The sequence below is a fragment of the Lissotriton vulgaris genome, chromosome 7 (assembly GCF_964263255.1).
Source record: "Lissotriton vulgaris chromosome 7, aLisVul1.2, whole genome shotgun sequence".
Lineage (NCBI taxonomy): Eukaryota > Metazoa > Chordata > Amphibia > Caudata > Salamandridae > Lissotriton > Lissotriton vulgaris.
The window spans coordinates 325,090,672-325,115,964 of NC_141695.1; the positions used below are offsets into that span (position 1 = coordinate 325,090,672).

Sequence of the window (25,293 nt, forward strand, 5' to 3'; positions counted from 1 at the left end):
CTACAGAAAATCATGAAATGGGGGTTTATGTACAGTTACTTCTACTATGAGGTCCACACAATCCATATGAATACATGCATTTCAAAAGATACTTCAATAACCAACTTTGAAATAGAAAAATTACAAATTTAGCAAGGATTGTTTGGCTACAGTACTTCAAAAATGTGCCTGGGATGAAAAATATTACTTACAAAAACACCAATTCTACAACATCCATGTTTTAAATATTACCCACCTTCAGACAGACTCCTGGTCATGTATTCAGCTACCAGTTAAGTGGAATCACTATTATTTAGTGCAGGTTTGTATCGGTCTGTTATCCGTATGGGACTAAAGCAATACAGGGACAGATATTTTTTAGGACGATGACGAAAAGTTCCTAAGTTTGGTTAGAGGCCTTGTTGATGCGTGTAGCAAAATACTCAGCAGACTGGACTATTGCAATGCCTTACTACTTCGGAGCACCTGATTATTTGGCACAGTGACTGCACAGAGTGAAAGTTGCAGCCGCAAAACTGGCGTTAAATAGACCTTATAGACCCTCGGCGTGACATGCCCTGAAGGAATTACACTGGCTTCTTCTGAAGCAAAGTATTAACTTTAAAGCCATGTGCATTGTTTTTAAAGCACTACAGCAAAAAGGCCCTCAGCCGCTGCCACGCAGATTCAAAAGATACATCCCTATGCGATCTCTCTGCTCAAGTATGGCAAACCTCGTCTCCACTCAAACTTATCAAAGGTCTAGGTAAGGGGGCGGGCTTTTAAGTCAAAGCGGCCAGGATGTGGAATGAGCTTCCACAATCACAAAGGGCTTTAACGGAGCTGGTGCAATTTAGAAAGCCTTGAAGTCTTGGCTCTTCCACAAGTATTGCTACATAAGCAAAGGCAGCAGGGTTAGTGGCAACTGCACCTAGGTTAGTCACAAACGTTATTCACACTAGTATTGCCCACCTCAAATGGTCAGTTGCCACATGATCACAGATAAATACAAGAGAAAAAAGCTGATGAGAGGCAACACAAAAGAGCAGCGGTGGTTCAAGGCACAGAAAGAAGAGTTTGTTTAGCAGGTGTTGTTGGTTTCCAATGTAAGTCTTTTCATTGAAAAATCCTTAATACATTTGTGGAAACAGCAACGTGTTTCACCCTTCACGAGGGCTTCTTAAGGGCAAGATTAAAACAAATAGTATGCGGATGCCAGCGTAAAACATCCGAAAGGAGCGCCAAAGGGTAAGAGCGTCACTATTGATGGACGATATCTCCAGTATTCTCAGGCCTTGTGTGGACCCAGTATATCTTAAGGTCTCAGTGCAGTACCAACTTCCGTTGTCTCCAAATTTGTGGGTAAGTAAACCTGTTGGCAAGGTAATAATTCCAGAGTCGTTGGTACAGACAGATCGACAGCCGTACACAGGATCGTTTGGAGAACTTGCGCACGGATACTTCCAGTTTACTTGCCAATGACTCTGGAGGCCTTACCTTGCCAATAGGTTTACCTGCCCACTAATTTGGAGACAACGGAAGTTGGTACTGCACCGAGACCTTTAGATATACTGGGTTCACACAAGGCCTGGGAATACTGGAGATATCGTGCATCAATAGTGACACACTTACCCAGCGTCCACCTTTGGCGCTCCTTTCGGATGTTTTACGCTGCATCAGCTTACTATTCGACCTCAACTTTGTCCTCTTCCGACCTCTCTTTTTCTTCTTTGCCCGAGCCATGAACATCACTTCCCTCTCTTTGAGGGTCTTCAGGTTCATCCGACGACATGAAGAGCATCCCTCGAAATCGTGGTCAGGCGACAGGCACCAAATGCAATCTTTGTCTGAGTCTGTGACAGACATATGACCCCCAATTTACTACAGGGTTTAAATACAGCTTTTTCTGATCAGCCATAGTACAGATACAGTGTTTAGACATTATTGTAACAATGTAAACTATGAAGAAATGGAGAGTCCTAGAAAAACCAATATGCGTCGAGTGCATGGAAATAAGGTAACTGACGTCAGCACGTTGACTAGGTCTTTTAATGGCTCTGATGACATCATAATGAGTTGTGAGCGGAGCCATGCCATTAAGATGTCCTCGTCAACCTGGGAGAGGTATGATAAAAGTTTCATTTGAATGCTGCGCAAGGGATAACTCAAAAGGCGAGGAATCCACTGGCAGATGTATTTATCCGAAACCCCAGGCATACCGCTTTGGGATAGGATATGGACTGGTGCTGAAGGCAGAATTGACAGTGTTTGAACTCTGATTTTCTGGAAGGTGGAATCCTGGCAGCACTCCAGAAAATTAATTTTGAAAAGAAGAAGTATTAATTAGAAGCCGAAATTCAAAACCTGAATGTCTACATCACAGTTACGGTAAAGAGCATTGTGCAAAGCAAGCACTTCTTACTTAAGTATGTTTTCCGTCGATCTTTAGATAACTGCTTTCTAGCACCTGCAATTATCAGAAATTCTTGTCTGGAATATGACCTTCGAGATAATCTGGCAGATTTCTGGGACTTTCTTGCTTTGCTATCAATGCTAGTGGTGAAAACAGCTTAAGTGGCCTGTCGCTGCTTCCATAACAGAATGGTACGGGACCCACTGCCTGCCACAAATTGGAGAAAAGGGTCCAAGATGATGTATATAAAAAAATCAAAAAGCAAAAGCTTAAAAGCATGGCTAAAGTAACCTGAGAATAATAGGAAGACAAATAAATGCACACATGAAAAACTCAAAGGCGAATTGGTTCAGGAGGCTGAGGAGTTCTTCTAATAGAAGTATAAACCTTCCAAATTAGGCGGCAGTCCTTAAGGATATAGCTTTATGCATGCAATCAACCTTCAGGAAGAAGAGCAAACAAGTAGGCCATATTGAGAAAAGAAAAAGAAGGGTAAAACTTAAACAAAATTGAAAGGAAGGAAACAAATTATTGTCCAGGGAGCATACACTAGGGAAAAAGAAATAAGTCAGTAAACAGACAAAATAAGAAATCATGGCTAGAGATGGAAACTAATGGCACCACAATCTGCCCATCAAGTACTGAAGAATGAAGGATGAAAACTAATGACTGGGGTTGCTAAAAGTTCCGCAAGAAAATAATAGGATACCAGTAAAATAATCTTGACCATAGAATGCTGGAAGGTGAAAGGGTTTCCGATGAGTTGGAAATATGGGTGGAATATAGATACACTGCACAATAGACGAGTGCCTGAAAATAACAGTACAAGACTTATGTTTCAACATATAGATGGTTGATGCTCAGACAAGGTTGTTTTAAAACATCAAAGGCGGTTAGTAGGGTACGCACACCAGTGTTTGGGTGTAGTCAAAGTCTATATAGGTAGGTGGTGCCCGTGGAGTAACCCCCCCTGTACTTGGAGTTGAACAATACTAAAGATCGCACTGTTTCCCTCGAGATCAGTGTCTCTCCAGAGCACTCGGTGCAATGTTCATCAATTTATTCCTGAAATATAGACAAAGTTCTGTTGTATGATTGAATTCATTCTTTTTATTTGTTCATTTTAAATTCATCACATGATAAAGCTCATGGCATTTAAGCAAGTGGCCCGTTGGCCCAATGCATTTCGGGCTTTGCCCTTCCTCAGGGGCCGTGTGATATTCTGTTTCGGCTATGTTCCGACATAAATTCACGGGTAATGGCGAGCCGGAGGGTAGTTGTCTCGAGGTGTTCCGCGCTCGTCCGTCACGGACGAGCGCGGAACACCTCGAGACAACCTCGGGCCACTTGCTTAAATACCATGAGAGTTATCATGTGATGAATTTAAAATGAACAAATAAAAAGAATGAATTCAATCATACAACAGAACTTTGTCTACATTTCAGGAATAAATTGATAAACATTGCACCGAGTGCTCTGGAGAGACACTGATCTCGAGGGAAACAGTGCGATCTTTAGTATTGTTTTAAAACATCCTCACAAATGAGATTTTAGTTGCAAGCCTAAGTGAAATCAGCATAAACCTATTGACCATTAAAGGAGACAACTTTAGCGCTAAGGTAGGGAAATGAACAAGAGAAGATGAATTTATTCTTGAGGCCCAAAGGGCAGGATGAGCCTGGAATGTAACAGCCAAGACAAAAAGTGGAAATTAAAAACAGGGCTGGTTTTGGACAGCAAGAAACCACTGGATCTCCTTCTTTTGGAATATAATTTAATAATTGATCAATTTTTTCTGCCATTGAGCAATCCCCCAAATTTCCTTCAGTATCAACCACTAGAAGAATTTAAAGTTTTTTTTATTCTGATCACTCATTACCACACATCAAAATGGCCAAATGTATCTCCATGAAAATTAAGAAGCAGGAACAGTGATACTTAATACCTGCTAGGGTTGCAAGCCATTCGTCTGGCTCTGCAGGTACATGTCAATCACCACAGCCGGACTGAGAACCAAAACTAGCCACTAGCAAACAGCTCAGGGGGGTGGGTGGGGGGGCGGGGGTAAGGGAGGTGGGGGGCGAGTTCAAAACCGTCCCACCAACCTTGGCGGCCCACCGTGAAAACACATGGTACCCGCCATGGCCAGTCAATCACTGCAGTCAGCAGCCACCTCTACAAATCTTGAGCAGCCTTCTCTAAGACGTGGATGGCATTCTTCAGATTGCCTTGATGCTTGGTTCCATTACAACTTCAAATTCTATTGCAGATAACGCATGTGCCACCTAGAGTATCTGACGAGGAACATGCACGAGGCTAAGAGGCCTTAGAGACACCCTCACCGTGATACAGGAAAGAGCCTGAAATATAGGTATCATAGCCAGAATGTCTGGACTCGTTGCGGCAGATGGAAGGTGTTGAATTCCACAGTGTCCAGAATTGGCCAAATGAATAGAAGCTTCAGTGAAGATGTCAGGGAGCACTTATGCTCATTGACAGTGAACTCAAAATGATGTCAAGAAATCCACCATCGTTGAGACAGACTGTGGAGAGCCAGTCTTCAACAGCCAGTTGCCAGGGCATGGCAATACTGGTATCCCTCACCTCCTAAGGTGGGCAGCAATAACTTTATTGTAAATACCCAAAAGGCATTGGTGAGGCCGAAGGGGAGCACTGCACGCTGTAAATGCGCTAGAACCTCAGATAATGTCTGTTGAATTGCAGGAAGTGTTTATGAAAGTATGTGCCCAGTAGGTCCAACAACATCATCCAGTCGTGCAGAGCATTCTGAATGTATTATTCTGCAGAAGGCCCAAATCAGGTGTGAGGCGTCTGTCTTTCTTTGAAACGTGTAAATAGCAAGAGTAATGACCCTCTCCTCTGTCTAATCCGGCACCATCTCAATGCCCAATGGCACCTTCTTGGAAAGCAAAACCTACACCTCCTGTTGCAGAATGAGCAGGTTCTCGTCTGAAATTCCCTCTGGTGTGGCAGGAACAGTGGTTAGAGCAGACAGGGCACAGCCATTTTGAACAATCAGACTTATCTGTAGGACACAGTAGATTGCTAACCTTGGATCAAATGGGGAATCCTGCTCCACCACTGGTTGGACATGCGCCCCTCAGGGCTAACTAGAGTGGTTTGGTGGCCATTATTAGAGGGAAAAGGGAAGTGGAGGACTGATGTTCCTGCTGTCCCTCATGTTACCTCCCAGACTTGCGTCCACTGCCTCAAAAGGACTGAGGTGTCTACTGCATCACTGGTTGGGGATGTTGCCTCTGTCTATATTCCGGCCATCTGGTATAGTCTCTAAACTTTCAGAATTGCTGAAGAAACTGTTTGGCATGGGTTAGCAGATCCAAGGAGTGTGCTATAACGAAGCATTCTAAAGCAGAGTTCACTTTCTCACCAAAAAGAGACCCATTAAAAGCATACCAATAAGTGAGGCTTGTGGAGAAGTGTGGCTCAGTGGTTAGAGCGGCAGACCCTGATGCAGAGGTCTAGTCCGGGACCAGGGTTCAATTCCCCGCCTCGGTGGGTCTTGGGCTCAAAAAAATTCCACGGACCTGATAATTCTCGCCTCGGTGCCTATTCTAATCATAGAGTCCCACTCTGCAACTCTGGGCAATAGCTTGCTTAATCTCCACAACGGCCCCCACAACGCTAAGGATGCCTGGCCTTCACCCTGGGGGTGCCCAGGAGTGGACGCCTCACAGGGAAAGCCAGGACGGGTTCCACAGCAGTATTCCTACAAGCGCCTTGAGACCCTTGCGGGTGAATAGTGCGCTATACAAGTATCAATTTACATCACCGGAGAGTCTTGTGGATCACACTCAAACGTGTTGATAAAGGACAACACTGGGATTAACTTCCCTCCCCAGACTATCTATAGTATCCAGACCTATGCCGATAACTTATTTAATCACGTCCTGTCCATCATAAACCGTCTAAGCCAAAGAGGTCCTGCATAATTGCAAGATTTTGCAGGCCATGCCTCAAAGGACATGTGTTTAATGGCCCAGAAGACAAACAGCATTTACAAATCGCAAAGCTAGACTAGCAGAAGACAACAAGCCCCTGTCAAAAGCATCAACCCTTTTTGATTTCCTATCCGGAGCAGTGGTTGGAAACAAGTTTGTATTCTTCTTACTGGTCAAGGCATCTACAATACGATCTTCGGGTAGGAATGGTGACTCAATCTCTGCATCAGATGAAGTGTCAAGCCCACTGGCCTTCTGCAAATCAATGTATACGGATTCATTACGATAATGAGTGGAAAGCAAGACATACCAATCATCCTCTTTTGGGCACAAGAGAATAGTATGCCCCGCACACTCCAACCATTAATGCAGTTTCCCCTCCGGCTTAAAATGTTTATATCATCTGGCGCCCAGCCACTGGAACAGTCTCCATGACGAAATCAGTGCGTGTTCAAATCTAGCTCAATTCAAAAAATGCTTAAGACCTGGCTATTCTAAAGATCTCACTGTCAAGGGTTCTCTTCTCAGGCGCCGAGAGATCCGCTTGGGGATGATTCGTTGCGCTATATAAATGAGGTCATAATAATAATAATAATAATAGGATACTAGAGCATGGGAAGGGATGATATGCTTTGCAAAAGACAACAATTCAATTAGTGAAACATGAAAAAGCACTTATTCACCAATTATTTGACAGGTCTGTCTTTCAAATAATTTCATCACTTTTACTGTGGAGTCACTTCTGGAGAATAAATTCAAAACCTAATGCTTATCACAAATAATGTTGATCAGATTTTCCTTTACTTCTACTTTGGACACCATCTTCACCTGTTAAGTCCAGTTTTCTGAAATCTGCCACCCGTGTCGACCCTGTGATCTGGTGTGTTGTCAGACTCTGCATAAAGAAATAACCACAAATTGACCTAGAGTTACGTTTGTCTTCAGGGAATCCTTGAAGAGGCAGTGCTGTTACAATGAAACACGTGTTCCCTTGTCCATGTGCTGGCTGCTTAGGAATAATGGACTTCACTAATAATATTGCTTCAAGAAACAAACGGAAAATGGAGTATGAATTGATACCATTGATCAACACTTTTTGATAAGCATTATATTTTGATTATATTTATGGCAGTAAAGGTACAGGGTTAGAGTTGGGTGCATGACGACTGGTTCCGTGTTTGTTATTTCATTGCGCTAATGAGGAAATATAAATTTTATGGTCAAGAAATGTTCCCGAACGTGTACCCCACCATCTCCATGTACGAGCTTAAAGTGCATGTAACTTCCCTCCTGTGCCAGCTATGAAGACGCAAATACATTTGCGTCCAACGTTAACATGTCCTCTTTCAGATCCACCCTGAACGGGTTGAATATTCCGTTCCTAAGTATGCCATGCCAACGTCTTTTTGTGGTGTACTTTACACGTTTTTCAGCTCTGGCGAAGTAGGCCTCTGAATTCTGCCATCGAGTTTTTTTCTGCTTTCTGACTCTGAAACGCCTCAGCCTGGGCTGCCTCTGTACCCGTGACCTCTGCCTTACTCCTTGCGCGGCTAACGGCGCTTAGCTCAACCTGCTGCCTGCCAAGACTGTATTCAACCTTCGAATAATCTGCTCCGCTCCTCAAACATACATTCCTGCCTACTAGTTCAAGTAAACATTCTTCCAGCTGCAGAGCAAAGGGCCCGGCCTCACTGTCTCTGTGCAAGTAATTCATAGCTTCTGTTACCATGGTAGGCCCATGCCCCCTCGCATCTCATGCAGACACGTAGACGCCTATACACGCACTCACAGTCAGTATAGAATAGCCTCTGCCCAAGAGACCTTTCCCTCTAGATAATATGGTTCCCAAACATCAGATATTAGATATGATATAGGTACGAGTGGATCTGACATGCCAGACTTCTGTCTCTTTCCGCTAGTGTAAATGTCAAGCCCCCTGCACCCTCCAGCTCCACGTCAATCACACGTCATGCAGCTGCGCGCGCATCCAGACCTCAGATTTCTGCTGACACTGCAAGATTCTGCTATGTATCCACCCACTTGTGACACTTTTATGTGACGTTTCTAGCACACACCTCTATGTTCACGCCCAGTTCACGCCTTTTTGATTACGTATTGCTAACACGTGTGTGTTTTTATCTTGTTTCTCTCAGCTGTTACGCCTACTGTATTGGTATTCATTATATGGTTTAAGTATAAAAGTTATGTCTTGTCAATAAAGTATGCTCTATCCCTTCCTGCACCCCAGTGGTGTCAGGAACTCGATATCCGGTACCAGAACCATTCCTTTTTAAGGAATAAAACCCCTAAGAACTCTAACACCACAGACTCTGCGTCTTTCTTTCCGATTGAGTTATTTTTGTTTAAGTACTTACCTGCATAGAAATTAGGACGGTAAATCAAATATTTACCACACTGCACTGGTAGGCAAGTTGGTTCGATGTCAAACACTGGCATCAGCACCGCATAATATTCCAGTGCAGGGTGTGTCCGTACCGGTGTCCGAGTTGCAGATACTGGAGTAGCTCTCAAGACTGGAATAGAAGTCTGTCTGGAGTAGATGTCTGTATCGGAGTTGATATAGGCCTGGTAACTGGATCCAAGGAGACAAATGGCACCAGGGATGGATCCTCCAGTGGTAACCTGACTGGAAGCTATAAGGACTGAAGGCATATCAGAGAGCCATAAATCCACTGAAATATGCAATATGTCCTACTTAAAGGCTACAATTTATTGTGAGGTTCACGACAGTCCAAGAAAACATTCAGAGGGAGTCAGGATCAGATGAGGAATTGACTCAGTGACTTCAATGGGGTGAGACTTTCATCTTGGCGCCCTCGCCCCTTCCCTTTGGACACAGAGTGGCAGAATAGGGTTAAGTCCTGCTTAGCTTTCATATGTGTGGACTGATCAGAGGACGTTTGAGCACAAAGTCTTGCAGGCGCGACCTCAAGATCAAGTCTGAGCCTTGGAATGGAACCTCTGCAACGGCTGAGACTACCACTTGTGTTTGGCAATATATTGCTTTGCCTCCCAGTCCCGGATCTTCTTTAGATGGATAAAAGTGCACGTATCGCACAACTTAGAGCTGTGTCCAGTGCCCAGACACCAAAGATACACCTCTAGTGGGTCTATGACCAACAACTGCTTTACAGCTTTAGTTTTGTGTGGGTCATTGTTCCTTAGCACACGTTTGAAACCATTAGGAGTTGTTAGAAAACTGAGAAGAAAAAGAAATCATCGGGTAGAGTTCTGGATCCGATCCGGAGGGCCTAGAAAGACAACAGCATGCAAGTGTGGTGCTTACATAAGTCTTTGTTCAGTCATGGTGGGGTAGTGTGGAGGCAGCACAGATCCACATAATGCCACTAAGCGGTGTGCTGGAACACTTATTTGAAAAAGTTTTCTGGGTCCACTCTGGCATTTGGGGAGTATTCAAAGGTGACAAATCTATGGTTAGTAATAACCATCAGAGGAAAATGTACCCAAGCAAATTGTTCTCTCGCTAAAAGAAGATCTTTTCATTGAAGTCACAATTTTGAAAATAAATTTATGTGAAGGCTCCAAGATGAAATTAAGAACCTTATGCGCAAATAGACACAAGTTAACACTATTATAATACTTAATAATATACAAAACACAAATCTGTTCAAAATAAGAGGTTTAAAAAAGGCCCAACATACTGAACACCAGTTTGGAAGAAAATCTTCAGTAACAATTTTACCAATATCATCAACCTTAACTGGTGTAAAATCATTACAATGGCCCATCTGTTCCAAAAGGGCAAAGTACAGGAGGCTTGTTAACCCCAAAGATGCAGACTAAAAATGGTCTACAGAATTCTTGTGGGTCACTATAGATGGTTGGAACGGGCAAGCATTTCATCAGGTCTGGCCTAGGAATCATCAACCTATGTGGATCTAAGACAATCAAATACCTACAACAGAAAAGCTGGTAGCAGAACATTTCATCTTTCAATCTAATTTCAAGATAAAGGCATTGACCAACACTGGCAGAAAGCACCATGAATAGACATGAATAGATCATCACTGGAGAACTCAGTGACCATGTAAGGGGCTTAGTATCTTATGACCAAAAAAGAGCTCTCAACAAAACTCGAACTAAAGAAAAGGACAACACAAGTTTACTGTTATAGCTGGTCGTGTTGCTTCTCTGTTTTGATGACCCTAAATCAAATATAATGGGGGTAGCTAAACTAAACGCAATTAAGTGAAAGAATCAGGACATGAACGTAGCTGAAAAGTATCTTTAAATTCTGTTATCAGGCATCACGTTTAGCTCACTTAAAACATGGCAACAAAACATCAAGGCAGCAAAAAAAAAGCAGAAGCTGTGGTGGGCTGGCACCAATTTATAGAGAAATCTGTGCCAAAAACCAGCAACCCAAATTGCGGAAATCTTTCAAATCAATTTAGGAGTATTCTACTTCTTGACAGTAACTAACTACGCAGCTAATAAACAATGGAAAATAAATGTTACAAAAGTGAAATGTAAATTTTGATGGAAGCTCACATAGTTTCCAACTGGCAGTGGCTACACGTCCAGTAAGAAACTGCCAGGAATAAAGGCCTAGAGCCTTCCACGGAATAGCTCCCATATCTAAATACTCAACAAATCTAAGATCAATGCAAGACATTTTTTTTTAGTTTTGACCTGGCCACAGCAAACATTCTTCCAGTTCAAGTACTCGCAGATGGGATCAACCATTAAACTGATAACCACCAATGCGTGATTAAATGGAAATATAACCTCTACAGCTTGAGATTCTTTGATTAATGTTATGTATAGAATGCAAATGAAAAAACATACACTGAAAATGTAACAATGAGGAAGCAGGGATATGATGTTATACCTCCTAGACAGCGAGAAGTCAACAGTAAGTAACACGGCAATTTTTCATTCAAAAAGTATGCAAAATTATTAAGATTTTAAGGAAAGGAAAACATAACAGCATGAATGACAGACACAAGGGCTAGAAATGGTAGATTGTGTCAACAAATTATAGACAGAAACAAAGAAGCAAATGTTTTTAAGCCAAGCTTAGTAATAGTTGTTCTCAAAAATGCAAAGATGCACTTTGGACAACAGTGCATGCCATCCATCTGACCCCCTCCTCCCTGCTATCCATCAACGTTTATTAATTCACTGAGGTATCATGAGGAAGTGTTTAGAACCCTGACAGGTATAGGGAGAACAGGATGGGGTATTATAGATCAGCACCAGAGCGGACTACTAGGAGAGCATAAAATGAAAGGAACAGCAAACAGCAACCACTAACTGGGTAACTAAGGCCCTGTAGACCTCACATCTACTACCTAACCTGCTCATTCTCCACCAAAACACCTTAACTAAGTCCAGATTTTAAATCTGCACATAGGTCACTGTTTAATTTGTGCTCCTACTACCATTTACCCACATTTCTTAATCAGTAGGTAGACACTAAACCATATTGCATACAATACATAGATCTCAGAGTAGCAGATATTAGAAAATCAATGTGTTGCAAGTGATCTGGGGGACCACTTCCTCTTTTGTTTGTGTGCGGTTATATCTTACTAGACAAGACAAATTGCTATTCCCCACTGTGCATTCATTGTAGTTGTTGGTGCTCTACCCTGAGCTGAGGCTTGTGTGTGTGTGACCTCAGACATATCCCCATTATCTTCCTGTACCTCAGCAGAGGTTTCTGTTGAAGTAAGAAAAAGGTTGGTACGGATCTGCCAAATGATCAACGTCCAGTCTGTGAAAGCACAGTAGTGAAGGAGATGGAGCAAAAGGATAGGAGGAGCAGGTATTGGGGAACAGACGCTAGAGCAACTTGTCTTGGGGAGCCCAGTTGCTGTCGTCTTATAAATCGGCTTTAGAGTGGTAGGGGTTATGGCTGCAAGTTCAGGCTTTTCGGGAAGAAGTGCGACACAAGGCCTGCAGTTGTCAGGGAAAGGGACTGGGTTGGAGGACAGGGAGGCAATGTAAAAGGTGTAGGAAGGCGATGCTGAAAGAAAGTAGTAGAGACACTTACTCAACAGAACAGACTCTGCTTTCGCTTCTCCCAGGATGGGCTCAAAGATGCGCAGTAAAGGCTTAGCCAGCTGTTGCTCCAGATAGTACTGAGTGTCGATAGGGATGTTATTCTCCAACACATAGATCGGATCCTGAAAAATACATAAGAAAAAACAAAGGAGTCAGTCTGTTTTGGAACAGGAGTCAAATAGCCTTAGATTGTGCAGCCATAATAGGTCCTGCAGAATGAATGCTTGTACACATTTTCACTGGAGCCCAACCTTAAGTTGTGACACATGAAGGACAATGGCTCTCAGCAAAGAGTGTAATTCTTTCTTGACAAGTATTCATTAAAGGATGTTTAGTAGACATAAAACACAAGAGGACACAGTTTGCGACCACAAAGACTGTGAGGAATAACAGAAATGGGAAACAGAGAAGATGTCTTTCTTGGAGGGTTACACTTTTACTGCATGTGTACAGTGTCAAGAAATCAGTGGGATCTAGTTCAGATTTTCGGGAATGCAAGTTACTTTCCTGATAGGCAGAAAGAAATTAAAGGATGGGGAAAAAAAAGAACTGAGAGCGGGTAAGATATAGAGGCAGTGGAGATTTAAGTCAGGCTGGGGAGAGGTTTACAAAAAAGAAGTAACAGAGGGAGGGTATTGATAGAAAAGAAACAGGATGACAAGACAAGAAAGAAGAAACAGTGCATGAAAAGAGATGAGAGAAAGGCACAAGAGGAGATGAAGAGGCAGTAGAGAGGAGGTAGTGTGATAGGATGGAAACGAGGATGGAAACGAGAATGGGAAGAGATGGAGAGAAGGAAAAAAGAGCAGGGTAAGAATACAGAATGGGAGAAAGATGAAAAATTAGAAAATTAATGGTTAGCAGAAAGGGGGGGCATGACATCTGGGACAAAAAGATAGGTTATGAACAAATAAGAAAGGATGGAGTAAAAACAGAATGTAAAGATAAACTGGTGATGGACAGCCAAACAATGTCATGAGATAGACACAACCAGGCCTTGTAAGAAGGGGACATATAGAGGTCACATAATGAAGAATATGCCGCAGGACAGAAAGCAGTGAAGGGGGAGGAAATAGAAAGAGAGAATGTTAGAAAGTGAGACAACAGCTCCATCTAGTAACCAGACGGAAACACTTTCCTTTCAAGACAGGTTTGTGAAAGGAGAAAAAGCAGAAGTGGGACTGACCTCAAAGTACCTCAGGCATCACACCTAACCACTGTCCTCAATGTGAAATACACTCCCCAGGCCCACCTGCAAGAGACTGCGTGCGCTGTGATGCTTTGCATTAATCCCAACCTTACTTAAAGCCACTCTGAGTTCATGCATGGCCTTACTTACACACCCTCAGCTAAGGGACCATTAACCTTTCCCATCAACCTTTACCAACACAAAAATAGCACAAGGAGGAAGTGCACAGATTGGATCTTCAGATCTTGGGAAAGCCTATCTGGGATTCTGGAGCCACACTCAAACAATGGGTGTCACAGGGTTTCTCCCTCAGCCCACTGTTATTCAATATTCACGTCCAACCCCTGGCTGCAGTAGCCAAGAGCAGAGTACTGACCATGGTCTCCTACGCCGACGATACACAGTTGATGGTGGCGCTCTCGAACAACGCTTAGCGGAACGCCCTTAAGTTTAATGGGCGACCTAGCGGCAGTCGCCGAGTGGAGGACCACCAACGTCTCCAGCTGAATGCCAGCAAGTTGGAGGTATTGCTGGTGGGAAAGGACCATGTTCAGTGGAGTGAACTCTGGTGGCCCGCTAGCCTTGGTAGTACCCCCTTCCTGTGGCGGTAGTGAAAAATCTGGGGGTCTGGCTGGACTCGTCACTCAACTTCCGAGTTCATACCAAAAAGGTGGCAGGGACCTGCTTCTGACTACTACGAGGGCTAAGACTCCTACTGGGTTTCTTTGATGCACCCACACGACAGGTCATCATTCAGGCGTCTAATTTCAAGACTGGACAATGCCTGCTCTCTATATCTGGGGTCCAATAAGGCTGAAATTCTGAGGCTACAAAGGGCACAGAACGCGGCAGCAAGAACCCCTCTGGGTTTGGGCAGGTCTTGCCCGGTGTCTGACGCCACTCTTCATCTTCATTGGCAGGGGAATTGAATTCAAGGTTCTATTCATCTCTTTCAAAGCCTTGAAATTGACCACCCCTACTATCCTGGCCAACCTCCTCTCACCTAATGTTCCCTCATGACATCTCCGCTCACAGGGTCAACACCTGGTGGTGGTCCCCCGGACACGCAGAGTCCGTGCTGGAGGCCGCTCCTTTCGTAGGAAAGCTGCCCTCCTTTGGAACGCACGTCCTGCTCACATTCGGGGCCTTAACAACTATCTAGAATTCAGGAAGGCCATTAAGACTCACCTTTTCCCTTGCCCGTAGTCCGATTATCTGTTCCATCCGCATGTGTCAGTTGCTCTGCTGTCAGCGCCGGGACGCCCCTTTGCTGGGGCAGCTGTTGCGCTTTATAAGTTGAGGTAGCATAACATAACGTAACAGTTCCGGGGCTTTCTCTGTGCATGTCAGTGTCAGCATATTGCACAGGATCAGGACGGCACTTATGTTTCATAAATCTCATCTCAATCATAGATGGAGGTGATGTTTCAGTATAATAGAAGAACTGTTTTCTGTACTATTTGCCATACATTTTATTTTAATACTATCGACCACTGGGTTTCTCCAGCATTCCAGTTTTTCAAAACTGTAGACCACAAGATTCTGGACATCCTGGTTTATATTCTGGTGGACCACTGAATTTCAAAACTATTGACTGTTATGGTTAACCATAGAATGTTCAACACTTCAAACTATTGTCTTTTCAACCGTGCTAATTATGGCAGGATTCAATACAGTTAACTATGTGTTTTTAATAAGGCACTTTCCACATTGCTTATCCCAGTGTTCTGAATATTCACTGTGTAACCTATGGAAGTAAAGATTATCTAGACCACAGGGAATAACATTTTGAGGACCACAGGAAGTCAAACTTTTGTTGAACATGGGATATCAGATTTTGTTGGCCTTCTGGGGTGAGATTCTCTCAACCATGAAATTTTCAATTTTGTTCAGTTTTGAAAAGGTGCCAGTTAAAACTATGCTGCATGGAAAGACTCTGGTCCTTAAGTCATTCACTGAACTCCCTAGTTTCTCCTCTGTTCCCTTCCACATCAAGAATACATCATGTATGTATCGCTGCCAAACAGGAAAGTGCTGTGAAACGAAGATTGGAAACAGACTGGGTAAGAATTTGTTCAAGATCTCCTACAAAATGATTTAGTATATCTAGGGCAAAATATGCTCTCATTGCCACACCCTTCGGTACAAAAATAGACTTCTACATGAAATAATTCACTTTCAGGGCTATCTCAGCCAATTTAACAATGTAGTTAAGGCCACTTCCCTCAGTAAGCCTGGGACCGTGACTGTTTAGTACGCTTTTAGGCAGGGATTTTTTACGAGATGCTGAGCTCTACTTTACCTATAAAGCAATTTGACAAAGGGATATGTTATTTTTGCAGAATTAACTTTATAGAAGATGATCCTAAAGAAAACATGGGACAGGTTATATGGTAGTATGTACCCATCTGATTGTACTACTAGATTTGATTGTTTTTCTTAGTTTGATAAATGGTCATTTATTTATTTGAGTTTGATATAGCGCTGGCTAGACCAGGAGGTATCAGAGCGCTTTACATAAGGAAACAGCAGGTTACAAGTTACAAAAATATTCATGTTAGTTACAGAATGAAAACATATCCAAAACAGGAGTTTTTATCGAAAAAAAGAAAATCAAGATCAAAAAGGGCCAGGGAGAGCTGGGAGTCCACAGGAAAGAGTAAGCAGCGGAGAAAGAGACAAGATATATGTCCAAAGTCCGGCGGGGTAGGTGACGGCCTAAGCGGGGTGCCAGAGCCATTCTCCCCCTATAGCTGAGCGGAGCAGCATGTACACAAGTTCTGCAAACAAGTTGTCAACACACTTTACAGGTAAAGGTTCTACACAATTTTTACCTATTCACTAAATAATCCCAACTCACACATTCTGCACAAAACTGCATACATTCTGGACACAATCCACCGCCACCTCAACCTCGAACTAGAATGGGTACAATTGGAACACAAGCTACCTGAACACAGCCTCTGAACAAGCTCTGCTCATCATCTGCACACAGTCTATGCAGGTGCATACTGTCTCTAATATCCCTGTATCTATTATAGACAATTATTCCAATATCTTACCACAGTACATTGAAGCACAGAGCAGTTTGTGTGATGCTAGTATTGCAAAGCTTTTTTGCCATCATATGTTTTTCAGAATAACGTAATCCTGTTATCTAATGGGGTACTCTCCATTTCTATGAAGGATGCAGCCCGACCTTTTTCGTCTTGATGAACTAAAGCATACAGGGTCACAACGTCAACAATTTTATTTCTATGAGTAAATCCACAACTGATTAATAAAAAGCCAAGAGGACTAGTTCACCCATTGTTTCTTACTTGGCTCGGCTGAAATATATAAAGTGGAACTATATAGACACATTCACTTGTTAAAACGCAGTGGGTTCTGCACTGCACTTGCTCTACGGACAAAAAAAAAGGATTGCAAGTACATTGCGATGATCCTCCACTAACTTGAAGTTGGTAGGTATTTAAGGTACATACGCATGAAAACATCGATTTGCGAGTCCCTAATAGCGTTGTTTTGCGCATCGCTATTAAGGACTCGCAAAATGCAATGTATGTAGGAATCGTAATAATAACCGATTCCTACATATTCCTTAATTGTGACTCGCAAATTGCGACTCGCTATTAAGGAATACCTTTCCATTCATTCCTATGGGCCTTATTCGCAATTTGCAAGTACCCATTAGGTACTCGCAAAATATAATTTCAAGGGTGTCAAAAGGACACCCTATTGCACCCCTGAAACATGTATATGTGCACATGTGACGCACACACATACCCTAAGGGCATGTATGTGCACCACATGGTACTTTGAAAACTGCTAAAAAGTGCATTTTTCAAAGAAATCGCTAATTCGCTAATTACCACCAACCTGAAGTTGATGGTATTTTGCGATTTCTTTAGCCAAAAATCGCACAACTTGGGTGCTTCCTACATTGCATTCCTTAAATGCATTCGCAAAATAGGGAATCGCAAATTTTGTGATTCCCTATTTTGCAAGGGCCTTTTGGGATGATACATCCCAAAAGGCTTTTTCCTGTTCGCAAATGGGCTGATTCTGAGAATTGGCCCGTTTGCGAACGGGAAATGGGCTTGATACATATGCCCCTAAGTTCTTATGTTTTTCACCACAATCTAATGGATGCTATGACTAAAGTCAGGGATTTGTCGTCCCTGAGCAATAGTTGTGCGCTTCTTGTAAGAAATAACACCAGCATATTTTCACACCAGATCCTGCTAGAGAGACTAAGAGCCATAGGCATTCCGGACAACGCACTAAAATGGCGGACTGATTTTCTGAAGGAGAGAACCCAAAGAGTCAACCTTGGCCCTTTTAAATCTCAGACCACCACGGTTTCAAAGGGCGTACCCCAGGGCTCATCCTTAAGTCCCACTCTATTTAACATTTATGTCACCCCACTCACAACACTTCTGAGAAACTTAGGGTTCATATCATAATCCTACGCTGACGACACACAGCTACTCCTCTCCTTCGACAAAGGCTCCACAAACGTTGAGGCCACCTTCTTGGAGGGTATGAAAACAATCACAGAATGGATGAGCAGCAACTTACTTATGTTGAATACAGAAAAAACTGAAATTATGTTGTTCAAAGATGCAGTAGCTAGTTGGTCACCCAACTGGTGGCACGATTAACTGGGCCCAGCCCCATCCCCAAAACATGTATTTAAGAACTTAGAGGTCCAAATTGACAACAAACTAAGCCTGGAGAAGCATGCTACTACAACCACTAGGGCCTGTTTCCATGTATTAAGATTGCTTTGCAGAGTCTTCCCCCTTCTCCCATCCTCCACACGTAAAACCCTGGTACAAGCATTGGTACAAGCACTGGTCCTGAGTCGCCTGGACTACTGTAATGCCCTGCTGATCTCAACTAAGGAAACCTCCTTGAACAGACTGCGAGTAGTCCAGAATACGGCTGCCCGCTTAGTGACCAGTGCTCCCCATAGAACAGCCTCAAACCCCATTCTCCGCAAACTACACTGCCTGCCAACACTTAAATAAAGAATAATATTTAAGGTATGCTGCATGGTGTTTAAAGCCTTAAATAAAATGGGACCCAGATACCTGTCTGACAAGTTGGTCGGAACCCCTCCACCCCCTGAATTCTCCGGTCGGGGTTCAAAGATCTCCTAGTCGTACCGAGCATAAAACAAACCTGATTAGGAGGCAAATCCTTCACTTACCTAGCACCCCAACTCTGGAACCAACTTCCCAGGGACATCCGTCTCTGTAACAAATACCTATCATTCAGAATTTTCTTTTTAAACTTCACTGTTCTGATCCACCTATTCTGGCTGTTCTCAAGGGCTGCTACAGCGCAGATATTCCTGCGCTCTATAAATGATAAAAATGAAATAAATAAATATGCATTACTAATAAAACCTTGGCAACAACAGTTATTTTTAGGTCTCTGCTAGAAGTGCGTGAAAGCGCGTTCTCGCCGAGAACTAAAGTTGTCGGCTCAGCAGACAACGAGGGGAGACAAGAGCTAGCCACGCGCGCAGCATCGTCAATGGGAGAGGGAGAGACAAGAGCTGGCCACGCGTGCATGGGATTTGGTCACACGCGCGAGTCAGTCTTTGGAGCTGCCGATGTGCACGCTCAAGGCGCCTGCGTCCCTGCCGCGCGCCACAGCCCCATGATAAAGGTGACGTCCGTGGATGCTCGCCCTCTCCGGCGGCTGCTGCGCGGGGGCCCTGGCTGGCGGCTGCTGCTCCTGGACTACCGGCACCTTCAGGTAAAGTTCGCGCTATATAAATTCTGTCTCCGGCATTGATGTCACAATAAAGCAAAAGGAACGAACCGCGTGAACTGGGCCATAGTGCGCGTACTGACTGACTAAGCTGCCACGGGTGCCATGTTTAGGGAATAGCGCATCATGACCAACAAATAAATATTGCAGTAATCAGCGGGTGAACAGCGGGTCATTAGCAGAAATGTGACTGGGGGGCTAGCAGAGGGGCGGGCCAGGGCACTGCAAACACCGCGGGTAGCGCTTCAGGCTCGGGGTTGTGACGCCGCTCCGCTCTCAGCAGATGAGCACACTGCGAGTTGTACCAACAGAGTTCCGAGTTTCGTCAGCGATGTCTAGTGCACGGCGCGTCCCGCCTAATCCACCCGGTGCCATAATTATATTGCAACCTCCAGCCCCCCGCCCAGACGAACTGAGGCCATAATCCTTTTAACCCTTGCCTAGTTTACCAGTAAAACCCCCACTCTTCCGTGTGTTGTGGCTGCCACCCCTCTTCCCACCCCCTCCATCCTGCAGGCTTGCCGAAACTGGAGGTGAAAGTTTTCGCAGGGAGCGCGTGCCATCAACACTTGCAGTTGTGCTGCTTTAATTAAATGTATTTTGTACAGAGATCTGGGGAAGTGAGTTTTAAAATTCGTACAGTAGAAATACTGGACCAGAAAAAGTACAAGGTAGTCCACGTTTTAAAGTTACTTGCCCTGCTTGTAGAATACTATATGTATGTGTGACGGAGTGTGTGTATGTTTCTATGCGGGAGTGAGAGAGCGAGAGGGCTGGGAGTGAGTGAGTTTTGCCTCAAAGTGTGGAGGAGAGAGTGGCGAATGTGCGAAAAGAAGGGCAACCGTAGAGGGCAGGCGTGTGTGATGGAGATATAGAAGAGGAATCAGCTTTGAGTGTGAGAGAGAGCGAGGGTGAAATGCATGTGCGTGAGCGAGAAATACATGCATCGGTTTGAGAGAGACTGGCCAGTGCGTGGGAGAGAACGCGGGGACCGAGTGTGACTGCTCCTGAGCGTGTGAGATAGAGCAGTGAGTGAATTTATACTTAATAAATACGATCTAGTGACAATGATTTATTAAGAAAGTAAAGTTGTAATGTGTGTGTGTGTGTGTGTGTATGTATGTATCTATCCATCCCTCCCTCCCTCCCTCCCTCCCTTGCAACCTGCAGAGCTGGGTGTAGGGGAGGGGAACGTGGGCCGGCTTATAAAGTAGTTGGCGTTTTTTAGGGAAAGGGAAAACTGATTAGAATATGAATGGGGTCCAGGAGAGGGGGAGAATGGTGGATTACATCCTAATTGCTTTGACCATGGGCACTGACATATGTTTTCACGCCCTCCTCTTATCTTATCTTAAGGGAGACTTGTATAGCGCTCTGTCACCATAGGTTTCCTGGCGCTGGGTGGTACTGAGAGATGTAGAGAAGGGGAGCTAGCCAGACTGTGTAAAAAGATTGGTTTTAATGAGTTTTTTTAAATTCCAGCAGAGACATGGAAGATCTGAGCGATAGCGGCAGCTGGTTCCAAAGTTTGGGAGACAGATGAGCAAATCTGCAGCCACCATACTTTTTGAGTTTAATTGGGACTGCAGTCAGAAGTTGAAGATGGGATGACCGAAGGTTATGTGCTGGACGGTAAGGAGTCACTAGGGACCTTAGAAAGACGGGAGACGTACCAGTCACAGTTTTGTAGGTCAGACAGCCGATCTTAAATGCGGCTCTCTGTTTGACCGGCAACCAGTGGAGCTTGCAGAGCAGTAGTTTTGCAGACTGCCACTTCGGGATCTTATAGGCTAGTCGGGCCGCCTGGTTCTGCACGACTTGCAGCCTATGAAGCAGGTATTTCGGTAGGCCATGATACAAGGAGTTGGAAAAATCCAGGCGGGAGAGCACAAGGGCGATCAGAACTTGTATCAGGGCTTCAGGCGAAAGTAGATGGGAGACTTTCCTAATTCTCCGAAGCTGAAACATACACGAGGATACGACTGCAACAACCTGAGGCTTGAGGGAGAGCTCTGAGTCAATGATGACCCCCAGTCTCTTTGCCGACTTAGCATGGATGAGCGGGGGCCTAACTCTGTAGGCCAGAACTATGGGCCCCAATGAATGGAGCTAGTGCCCGGAAGAATTAGCTCTGTCTTCCCTGGGTTCAGCTTAAGCTGATTGAGGTTCATCCATTGCTGGATATGTAGCATGACCGCCTGACAGTCGAGAGCTGCGTTAGAGGTGTTAAGAGGAAAGATGATTTGCAGGTCGTCTGCGTAATTGAAGACGGTGATGTACCAGCTCTTCAAGGAATGGATGAGCGGGCGAAGATAAAGATTAAAAAGCAGGGGAGACAGAGAGGAACCCTGAGGCACTCCACAGATGAATGGTTCCTTGGTAGCCGTGAAAGGGCCCAGGTGAACAGCCTGGGTTTTGCCTGTCAAGAAGGATTTATTCCAGACCAGGGCCGGGCCTCGGATGCCGGCTTGCTCGACACGTTGGAGAAAGATGTTATGGTCCACCGTGTCGAACGCTGCCGACAGGTCCAGAAGGATCAGAGCCTGAGGAGACCCTTTGTCGGCATTGCTCCTGAGAGAGTCCATAACCGCCAAGATCACAACCTCAGTAGAATGGGCAGGTCTGAAGCCGGCTTGGTTAGGCTCAAGGTAGCTAGAGGACTCAATGAACTGAGAGAGGCAGCAGGTGACATGTGCCTCCAAGATCTTAGAAAAATAAGGCAGGAGAGAAATAGGCCGATAGTTGGCAAGGTCCTCTGGATCGGCTCCAGGTTTTTTCAACATGGTACCAAGGCAGCCTCCTTGAAGGAGTTGGGTACAATGCCGGCATCGAGAGAGGTGTTTAGTAGAGGCAAGATGGAGTTCGGCAGCGCCAAGCAGATGTCCCTGAAAACAGAGGGAGGGCAACAATCATTGGGGGAGCCAGATTTGTCTCGAGAGGCAAGTTTGGCGAGGGAGGGAGAATCAAGGAGGGGAAAGTGTGATAGTGAGCATGGGTTACCAAGGGAAGGGGCAAGTGGAGCGGCAGGAGGGGCCGGGGGGATAGTGTTCTTGATCTTAATGATCTTTTCAGTGAAAAAGCTATTTAAAGCATCACAGGATTGGTGGGTGGGGACCTGGGAAGGGAGGGTTCTGGCATCAGACGTCAACTCGCCCATAATACTGAATATTTCCTTGGACTTGTTGGGGGCAACAGAAATTCTTTCAGAGAAGCATGAAGATTTCGCAGCTATGATTGCACTTTTGTATAGTTTTCGTGCCTCAACGTAAGCCTCTCTGTCGAGTGGTAAGTAGAAACGCCTCCACCTGCGTTCCATCTGACGTAGTTTAAGCTGCTGGGATTTCAGGGAGGTATTGAACCACCTGTGTGACTTGCTGTGGCGAGAACGGGGAAATTTGGAAAGGGGGGCGAAAAGATCGCTGGCTTTAGTGATCCAGACGGAAAAATCATTTTCCAAGGCCTGGACTGTCGCATTGCTGCGCAATGGAGGTTGAGTGTCTGCCAGGGAAGATAGAAAACCTTGCGAATCGAGGGTGACCCATTTGCGGGCGACCCCGCCTGCTACGGCAGGAGCTTTAACACGGCCCTTGACTGTAATCACCGTGTCAATTAGATGATGGTCCGACCAAATACAGGGGGTAACCACAGGACAGGAGAGAGTGAGATTGTAAGTCCAGATGTGGTCTAATATGTGACCCCCGACGTGAGTGGGGGAAGAGACAAGTTGATTCATGTTGAAGTTAGAGAGGACTTCAAACAACTCTGCAGCATGGGGGCCAGCATCGCTGTCATTGTACCAATAGTTAAAATCGCCGAAAACGGCGAGTCGGGCAGAAGAGGTGAGCAGATTTACTAATTGTTCGCTAAAAGTGGCAGGAAACAAAGGCATAGAGGACGGGGGGCGATAGAGGACAATGAGAGTAAGGGCTCCCTCTCCAGTTTTAAGACTGATGATAAGATTATCTACATCGACGAGAGTGAAGGAGGATGTAGAGATGAATTTAAGCTCCTTCCGTATGACAGCTGCCACCCCGCCTCCGGCACGGCCGGGGGGACGATTGATGTTAAACATATAGTAGTCTGGGGGTAGGGCTGCCAGGATATCGGGGAGGGAGTCATCAGTTAGCCAAGTTTCAGTGATTAAAAGAATATCAGGGCGCTCATCGGTAAGTAGGATAAATAGGTCAACATGATGTTTTACAAAAGAGCGTGTGTTTAAGTATAAGACACGTAAACGTGACTCTTGATTATCCGTGCATACTGGGGGATGGGTAATAGAATGAGCAGAGGAGGCAGTGCGCGCAATGCCCAATAAAGAAATGCGATCCAGACAGGCAGGGGGTAGGTTACAGTGTATGGGTTGTAGATTTCTCAGAGCAGAGGGGGTATATGTAATAGAGGTGACAGAGTCCCTGGTCCCTGAGCCCGGTCGGCCGGGGACCGGCGCAGACGGGCAGGACTCTGGCACGACTCCGGCGCGAGTCAGGCGCGCCCGCAGAGCGGAGGAGTGGACATCCCCTTTTATGCGCAACTAGAGCGCGCTAAAACCCACCCACACACAAGATGGCTGCCGCAATTCTGTGCCCGGGACCAACTCCACAGCGTCAATACTCGGCTGGGAGTGGCCCAGGGCAGCACCAAAGCAGCACCCTCTCAACCTCACTCACCCTAACACCCTCAGCCACCATCACTCACCTTCACCCACCCTCACTCAACCTCACTCACACCTCCTCACCCTCGTACCCCCTCACCCTCACACACCCTCACCCTGCATCACTCACCCTCACTCACACCCTCTCACCCCCTCACACACGTTCACTCACCCTCACTCGCCCTTACAGCCTCACACCCCTCACCCTCACAACCCTCTCACCCTCACACACCACATCACTCAAAGACACCACTCAGGGGTACCACCACGTCACTCAGAGACACCACCACATCTTTCAGGAACACCAACACATCACTCAGGAACACCACCACATCACTCAGGAACACCACCACATCACTCAGGAACACCACCACATCACTCGGGGATACCACCACATCACTCGGGGACACCACCACATCACTCGGGGACACCACCACATCACTCGGGGACACCACCACATCACTCGGGGACACCACCACATTACTCGGGGACACCACCACATCACTCGGGAACACCACCACATCAGCTAACCATTCACAAACAATGTTTATATACCAATTGCAAATTAAAAAAAAATAATAATTAATGCAAAGCATTGTCATTTACAATGCCAGTAACTCAAACTTTAATGCTGCGAGACCTATTGCATTGTAAATGCTTGGTATATTGAGTACCTAGGTTCCTTTAAATTATATGGGTTAGCATTTTGGGTCTTCTAAGAAGTAAAGACAAGAGGGCCAGACAAAATGATTGCATTAAATGGTATCTCTGTTGGATTGCAGAAGTTGCCAAGACTGCTATTTCTCGGCACTCTCAGGCTTTTAAATCCCACTAGCAGCCCGTCCCGACGTTGTCCAGGTATGAAATAGGATATGTGCAATGTGTGTAATAGGCAAGGGAAATTTATTTTAAAATCTTGTGGAAGACAACATTTTTAGCATGAAGTGTCACAATATTTAGGCTCCTGTGTGCAGATACTGTGTGTACCTCGAAGCAGATGTCTCTAGTGTGTATGTACTCCACTTCCGACAGGTAAGCGTGTGTGAAAGTGCATTCAGTTGTAAATTTCGTGTCCCCGCAGGGACGCTGAATCGAGTCATCCTCCGCTTGAGGCCCGGCTCCAGTTTTGTTTGATGTTGTGCTTGTGGTGTAAAGTCGTTGATGCAGAGAGTTGAGTGGGTGACGGCGCCCTGGAGACACTGCGCTTATGGGAAAGTGCAGTCAGTTCAAAGGTTAGTGTTCCAGC

At 45.0% G+C, this 25,293-nt stretch overlaps 1 protein-coding gene across 1 annotated transcript in view; it reads right to left on the reverse strand.

The window, feature by feature from the left end:
* Positions 1-25,293, reverse strand: part of POLD1 (DNA polymerase delta 1, catalytic subunit) — a 357,307-nt gene that overhangs the window by 123,096 nt on the left and 208,918 nt on the right. The window contains exon 15 of the mRNA XM_086929347.1: positions 12,413-12,545. Within this exon, the coding sequence (XP_086785473.1) occupies positions 12,413-12,545 (133 nt within the window). The remainder of the gene's footprint in view (positions 1-12,412; positions 12,546-25,293) is intronic.